Consider the following 8,094-nt stretch of genomic DNA (forward strand, 5'->3'; position numbering starts at 1 on the left):
TTTTATTAGGATTTGTATGCTTCCAATCACAAATGGATCTTTTTAAATTTTTTACAGAATAGTTTTTCAGAATTACCAGCATATCCTGGCCTTAGCATTTTCTGTAAAAGAGATCAATGCAAATCCTCAGATCCTACCTAACATCACACTGGGCTTCCACATTTTCAACAGCAATTTTAGTCCAGGCTGGAGTTACTTTGCCTCAATGTTGCTGCCTTTCAGTCAGGGAAAATTCATCCCTAATTACAAGTGTGGTGTCCCTGAAACTTTGGCTGAAGTTATTGGAGCACCTGATATTGCTCTTCACATGGCAACTGTATTGGGCATCTATAAAGTTCCTCAGGTAGGAGGTGTTGGAGTTTGATACTGAGCCTTTCTCATATATTCAGAAATAATGCTTCCAATCAAAAATATTCTTTACATAATATTTATATTATTATATAATTGTATCACAGCGGCCAGTTGTTTCGCCGGATTTGGCATTGGTTACTAGTCGGGCCCCACCCAGGGGCCTAGGACGTCGTAACGTATTTTCGTAATATGCGTGCAGATCCAAGCAGTGCGGCTTTTTGCATTTGACTGATGGTGATTTTGTCAATTTTTAACTGTTTTAAATGTAATTCCAGTGCTTTTGGAATAGCACCCAGTGTGCCAATTACCACTGGAATTACCACTGCTGGTTTGTGCCATAGTCGTTGAATTTCGATTTTTAAGTCCTGGTATCTTGCGATTTTTTCATGTTCCTTCTCGGCGACCCTGCTATCACCTGGTATTGCGATGTCTATGATTGTGACCTTATTTTTCTCAACCAGTGTGATGTCTGGTGTATTATGCGCCAGTATTTTGTCGGTTTGTATACGGAAATCCCATAAGATCTTGACCATCTGATTTTCGGTGACTTTTTCAGGCTGATGTTCCCACCAGTTTGTTGCTGTTTTAATATTATAATTTTTGCACAAATTCCAATGGATCATTTGTGCTACTGAATTGTGCCACAATTTATAATCAGTCTGCGCGATTTTTTTACAGCAGCTGAGTATGTGATCAACAGTTTCATCAGCTTCTTTGCAAAGTCTGCATTTGGCATCATCAGAGGATTTTTCGATTTTGGCCTTAATGGCATTTGTGCGGATAGCTTGTTCTTGCGCAGCCAGGATTAGTGACTCTGTTTCTTTCTTTAATGTACCTGTTTTTAACCATAACCAAGTTTATTCACTGTCCACTTTATCTTTTATTTTTTTCCAGAAATTGACCATGCAGTGCTTTGTTCTGCCAACTCTCCATTCTTGATTTTATCACATCTTTTCTGTATTCTTGTTTTGTCTGTTGGGCCTTCAGTAGATTTTTGTTCTTTACTTCGATTAATAGATGTTCTTGAGTGTCTTTTAAATAATCAGCCAGTGCATGTTTTTCTTCTTCAACTGTTTGCTTCACTTGTAATAATCCTCTGCCACCTGATTTTCGGGGCAGATATAGTCTAGGATTTTCGGGGCAGATATAGTCTAAACTATTATTATTTATATTATTATTATTATTCTGCCATGCCACCCCAGAGGTCTGTATTTTCAGATTCCTAGATATTATTTTTGCTTAATAGGATTAGCAGAGCTAGCCTGAGTAATGAATAAATCTGAATAAACAGGGGGGTATTCTTTTATTTTTTATTTTATTTTTATTTCATCAAGCATGCATTAGATAACTTATATAAGTATAACCATGATTTTGAATACATGAAATGGATATGAATAAAAGGGAACATAAGGACAGGGTTGGTGCACTTAAACATGCCCCTTATAGAACTCTTAGGCATGGGGTGAGGTTGACAGTAGACCTAAGGTTAAAGTTAAGGGGGTTTGGGGAAAGAAACCACAGTGTCAGGTACTGTCAGATAATTCCAGACATTGACCACTATGTAGCTGAAGTCATATTTTCTGCAATTGAGTTTAGAGCAGTTTATCTTAAATTTGTATCTGTGCTCATGTATTGTTGCAGTTGAAGCTGAAGTAGTCATTGACAGGTAGGACATTGTAGCAGATAATTTTATGTACTATGCTTAGGTCAGACCAAAGCCGGTGTAGTTCTAAGTTGTCTAAGCTCAACATTTCAAGTCTTGTGGCATAAGGTATTCTGTTGCAAGCAGAAGAGTGGAGGACTTTTCTTGTGAAATATCTCTGACCTTGCTCAATTGTATTAATCTCTGATATGCAGTGCAGGTTCCAGACAGATGAGCAGTATTCAAGAATTGGTCTAGCAAATGTTTTGTATGCTCTGGTTAGTAGTACAATATTACCAGAGAAGAAGCTGTGCAAGATTAAGTGAATAACTATTAATGCCTTTTTGGCAATGTTTATACAGTTGACTCTTATTTCTAGGAAAAGATATTTACTGGTACCTTAAGGGTCACATCTTGGTTGATACTCCTAAATAAACATAACTAACTGCATAATGTTTCAATATATAAGAATAAGGATATCCAAATAAATGCATACATTGTTCACATAGACCTTTGAAATTGCATGTTTATCTTTCTGTAGTTGACTTATGGCTCTGCTCCAGCCATGGATAAAAAGACTCAATCAATTTTCTTCCAACAAATGTTTCCCGATGAATCGCACCAACATAAGGGCCTTCTGAAGCTATTGTTGCATTTTAGATGGCTCTGGATTGGAATTCTTGTGGTAAATGATGACAAAGGAGAGAGATTTGTCCAGGAAGTTCTCCCTACATTTTCTGAACATGGCATCTGCATTGAATTCATAGCAGAGTTCCCAATCTTAGCTTTTTACAGTGATTTTACTGATATCATAGATGAAGGACTACACATATACAAGGTTCTCATGAACAGCACAGCCAATGTGATAATCTTGTATGGTGAAATTCGCTCCATATCATTTCTGAGAAGTTTCCTCCAGTTTTCAGAAGTGGTGGATATACCAAAAAAGACAAAAATCTTGATTACATCCACTCAGACAGATTTTACCTCAAACTCCATTGAGAAATTTATGGACATCCATTTCCTACATGGTGCTTTATCTTTTGCAGTTCACACAAAGAAAGTCCCAGAATTCCAGGAATTTCTTCAGAATTTAAGTCCAAACAACAACGAACATGATCATTTTCGGAAAGATTTTTGGGAACAGGCATTCAATTGTTTCTTCTCAAATTCAAAAATTGAGACATCTGAGAAGAAATGTACTGGACAGGAGAGACTTGAGACCCTTCCCACATCTGTGTTTGAAACACGCATGAGTGGACAGAGTTACAATATTTACAATGCAGTCTATGCTGTGGCACATGCTTTGCAGTCCCTCTCTATATCCAAATCCAGGAGAAAAACAACAGTGAAAGAAGGAAGGGAAATTTTCCACAGTTATATGTGGTGGCAGGTAAGCCTGCTGGTGGAGTAACCACTATATCTGTAGTTGCAACATAACCTCTAATGAGTAAAATCCTTTTGAGCTTTTTAACATCTGGTCTAAAGGTGAAATGCAATAATGGCTTATCCAGCGGAAGTATGTATATGTTCATAATACAATGGCCAAAGTAATTCAACAAAATTATAACCATTTGCCTTAGACATCAGAAATACCAATGCTGTTGCAAGTTTGAATTTAGATGTATATGTACTATGTGTGTATTATTTGCATTAAATATATATATATTTTTTTAAAAAAGAAGTACCTATTCAAAAGAAGTTTGAATCATTAGTGAAGAAATGAGAAGAACCTGTACTTTTGTGTTCCTATACTGCCTTGTTTTATAGAGACCTCCAAAATACTGTATATTCCAACATGTAGGCCAAACTAGGAAACCCACTCCATGTAGTTTGGCACTATTATTATTGTATTATTATTGTTGCATTAACAGTCTGCTTACCCGTCCCTCACATTCTCATTGTTTCAATTATGTTTTCCTGAAATCCCAAATGTGCTTTCCAGAGGCAACTGGACTTTCTGCTTTTTCTTTGAAGATATTTCTCTTCTCATCCAAGAAGCTTCTTCATCTCTTCAAAGAAAAACCAGAAAGTCCAGTTACCTCTTGAAAGAAAACACCTTTGGTACAGCCATGACTTGGATGACTGAGAATCTCCATAAACATTTTCCTGAATTTTTTTCTTAAATTATCAGTACTTTTCTTGACCCAGACTCAACTTCCTCTTGTAAGTCTGCGGCCCTACTAGTGACTCTTCAGGGTCATTCCTATGATCTAAAAAATATATGGATATTTCCCCATTTGTAACACTATAGCCAAATAAGAGAGAGAGGCGGATGATCTTAGTTCTTTGCTAGTTAACCAGGAGTGGGAATGTCAAACATTGTAGCCCAGTTCTGTATGTGAATAATTATTGAAAACCTATAACTCCTCCAATTCAAGTGATCCTGAGCCCTGTCAAGATCACCATAACCTCATATAGCTTATGATCATTACTGCCTCTTTTGAAATATAACATACATATAAATGTAAAGACGTTACATTTTGTCTTTCTATTATCTTGTTTTTATACTCATGGATTTTAACTGAGCAATAACTCGGATCATGGATCAATTTATGGTAATATTTTATTGTACAATCCTATGTCAATACAGTTTAATTTTTTTCAGCAGTGTCATATTTTATATCTACTCCCTTTTGGAACACTTCTTATGTTTTGGACAATTATTTCTGCCTCCTTCTGTCTTTCTTTCTCTCTCTTTGACTCTCTCTGTATTTCAGGTTCATTCTTTTCTGAGAAGTGTCAGATTCAACAACAGTGTTGGTGAAAAAGTCTCCTTTGATAAAAATGGAGAATTCATTGGTGGATATGATATTATCAACTGGATCACATTCCCAAACCAGTCCTTTCTTAGGGTCAAAGTTGGCATGGTAGATCCCACCGCTCCACCAGACAACTTCTTCAATATTTCTGTAGATTCCATCACATGGCCAGTAGGCTTTAATCAGGTTAGCTATTTGAATTTAGAATCTAAATTGGTCTGTCTTCATTTAGATAGCATAAAATATATATTGATGAATGTTCCAGAGCATCATCTCTGAATAGCAATAGCAATAGCAGTTAGACATATACCGCTTCATAGGGCTTTCAGCCCTCTCTAAGTGGTTTACAGAGTCAGCATATTGCCCCCACAGTCTGGGTCCTCATTTCACCCACCTCGGAAGGATGGAAGGGTGAGTCAACCTTAAGCCGGTGAGATTTGAACCACTGAACTGCAGATAGCAGTCAGCTGAAGTGGCCTGCAGTACTGCACTCTAACCACTGCGCCACCTTGGTTCTATTACTAAGAACATATGCCCTGCAGAAAGAAAAAATGTCTATAAGAATGTTTACTTCTCTACTACTTGTTATAGAATATGGTATCCATTACTTTGGCCCTCTGTGAATTATGGACTATGGTTTTTGATATAGAAGGTGCAATATAGTATATTACATTTCATCACTTCATAATTAAGAAGTTGAGAAAACTATCTTTAACTGACCAGCATAAAAATTGTCTTTGGAGAAAGGAGAAGATAGTTTTGGAAAATACCAATAATTGTAGATATTTAATGAATGATAATTTCACAACAAATACTGTATTTTTCGGAATATAAGATGCACTGGAGTATAAGACGCACCAAGGTTTTGAAGAGGCAAATTAAAAAAAAGGAGGTAGGTAGATAGAGGGATAGAGAGGGAGAGAAAGAGAGAGAAATATAGTAGTTAGGTAGGGAGAGAGAGAATAGGAAGGAAGGTAGGTAGGTAGGTAGGTAGGTAGGTAGGTAGGTAGGTAGGGGGAGAGAGAGAGAGAGAAATACAGTAGATAGGTAGGGAGAGAGGGAGAGAGTAGGTAGTTAGGTAGATAGAGGGAGAGAGAGAGAGAGTGGGTAGGGAGAGAGATAGACTAGGTAGGTAGGTGTTGTGGCCCAGCAGGATCCACTGGAGCTGCTGAGGGACTCATATAGCGACAAGCCTTATGATTCAGCTATGGAAGAGATGGAGGACCCTGGGCAGATTTCAGACTCAGAACAGGTACCAGATAGGCTGGTTGGCCACCAGGAGGTGCCTGAGGCATGGAGCAGTGGAGAAGAATTAAGGGAGTTTGTCCCTGATGCAAGATTACGATGGGCACAGAAGTGACGACAACAGCTGCGTCAGAGACAAACTCCTCAGAGATAATTAAGCCAGGTGGTTGTGGTTTGGCTCCTCACAAGAGCTTATTTAAGTAGAGCTTTTGGGGAGGATACTTCTTGCAGGACACAACCGTTTAAAGTAATCTGGTCTGAACTGTTTGTTAAACAACGCTGGATAAGCTGTTATCTGTATCTGTCGGAGTCTGGGTTGCTGCCAAGGTTCTTTATCTGTTCATTCATGTTTGGGTTTTCAGCCACCAAGATTTATAGTCCTGCCAATAAAGTGTAGTGGCATTCCAGCTAAGCTTGTCTCAGCATTTGTTACTGGACGGAGGTGGGGGGAGTCAGAACAGGTAGTTAAGTAGGTAGGTAGATAGAGGGAAGGAGAGAGAGAAATACAGTAGATAGGTAGTGAGAGAGGGAGAGAGAGAGTAGGTAGGTAGGTAGATAGAGGAAGAGAGAGAGAGAGAGAGAAATACAGTAGGTAGGTAGGGAGAGAGAGAGTAGGTAGGTAGGTAAGTAGGTAGGTAGATAGAGGAATAGAGAGAGAGAGAGAGAAATACAGTAGGTAGGTAGGGAGATGTTTCCAGGTGTATTTATCCATGTGCTGGAGAAGGAAATTGCTGACAATCTGCAGCACCTAAGACTTGTTTCTGCTGGCACAGCACTTGATCAATGTAATTCTCATCAAACTAAAGAGTTTTCCGAAAGGAAAAAAAAAAGTTTTTGCGGTACAACTAAATGATATCATCATATCACTTTTGCTTCTCAATTAATTTTTATTATTTTAATTCTACTTTAACAGTATCACTCTGAGTGTTTCTTTTGCCCTCTATATCTTAAAATATTCTTCTTCATTTCTTGACAGGCATTACCTTTATCCTTGTGTAATGATCCTTGTGAGGTAGGATACAACAAGGCTAAGAAAGAAGGGGAATCATTTTGCTGCTATGATTGTCATATATGTCCAGAGGGGAAAATATCAAAGGAGAAAGGTAGGAAATTTCCAAATATAATTGGGCTGAGACATTGAGATACAACGCTGTCTATAATCAACTGTATCAATTCCAATGTGTGTTTTTTTTAGATATGGATGACTGCTTTCCATGTCCAGAAGATCAATATCCAAATCCTGAGAAAAATATGTGCATTCCAAAGCGGATTACTTTTTTGTCCTATGAAGAACCTTTGGGGATCAGTCTGACCATTCTTTCCTTTGGCTTTTCTTTAATGACAATTTTTATCACCACAGTATTCATGAAACACAAAGACACTCCCATCGTCAAAGCCAACAACCGGAATCTCACTTATATACTCCTACTTTCCCTTCTCCTCTCTTTCCTTTGTGTCTTTCTATTTGTTGGGAGACCAGATAAGATTTTTTGTCTCCTTCGACAACCAGCTTTTGGCCTCATCTTTTCTATAGCAATTTCTTGTGTATTGGCCAAAACCTTTGTTGTGGTTCTAGCATTCATGGCCACCAAACCTGGTTCCAAACTGAGAAAATGGGTGGGTGGAAGAATGGTCAGCTACATTATTATTTCCTGCTCCTTTGTTCAAATATGTGTTTGTGCTGTATGGCTGATAATATCTCCACCATATCCAGATTTTGATGCACAGTCAATGTCTGAAGAAGTCATCTTGGAGTGCAATGAAGACTCTGTCATGTTCTGCTGTGTTTTGGGCTTTATGGGTTTTCTTGCTCTGGTTAGCTTCTCTGCTGCTTTTCTAGCTAGGAAGTTACCTGACAGCTTCAATGAAGCCAAATTCATCACCTTCAGCATGTTGGTCTTCTGCAGTGTTTGGCTGTGTTTTATTCCAACCTATCTAAGCACTAGGGGAAAATACATGTTGGCTGTGGAGATCTTCTCCATGATCTCCTCCAGTACTGGTTTATTGGTGTGTATCTTTTTCCCCAAGTGTTTTATCATTGTGATACGACCTGAACTGAACAATAAACAGCAGCTCATGAAAAGAAAGTTTTAA

General features: G+C 38.1%; 1 protein-coding gene across 1 annotated transcript; it reads left to right on the forward strand.

Annotated features, from left to right (window-relative positions):
• Positions 1–205: 205 nt before the first annotated feature.
• LOC148046470 (vomeronasal type-2 receptor 26-like) lies at positions 206–8,094 on the forward strand. The gene is made up of 5 exons (XM_087714763.1): positions 206–343; positions 2,535–3,386; positions 4,714–4,941; positions 6,977–7,103; positions 7,196–8,094. The coding sequence occupies exons 1-5, from the start codon at positions 206–208 to the stop codon at positions 8,092–8,094; spliced, it is 2,244 nt and encodes a 747-aa protein (XP_087570889.1).

The sequence above is a fragment of the Thamnophis sirtalis genome, unplaced genomic scaffold (genome assembly GCF_051295495.1).
Source record: "Thamnophis sirtalis isolate CommonGarterSnake01/CBP01778 unplaced genomic scaffold, rThaSir2_p1.2 scaffold_4, whole genome shotgun sequence".
In the NCBI taxonomy this organism is placed as follows: domain Eukaryota; kingdom Metazoa; phylum Chordata; class Lepidosauria; order Squamata; family Natricidae; genus Thamnophis; species Thamnophis sirtalis.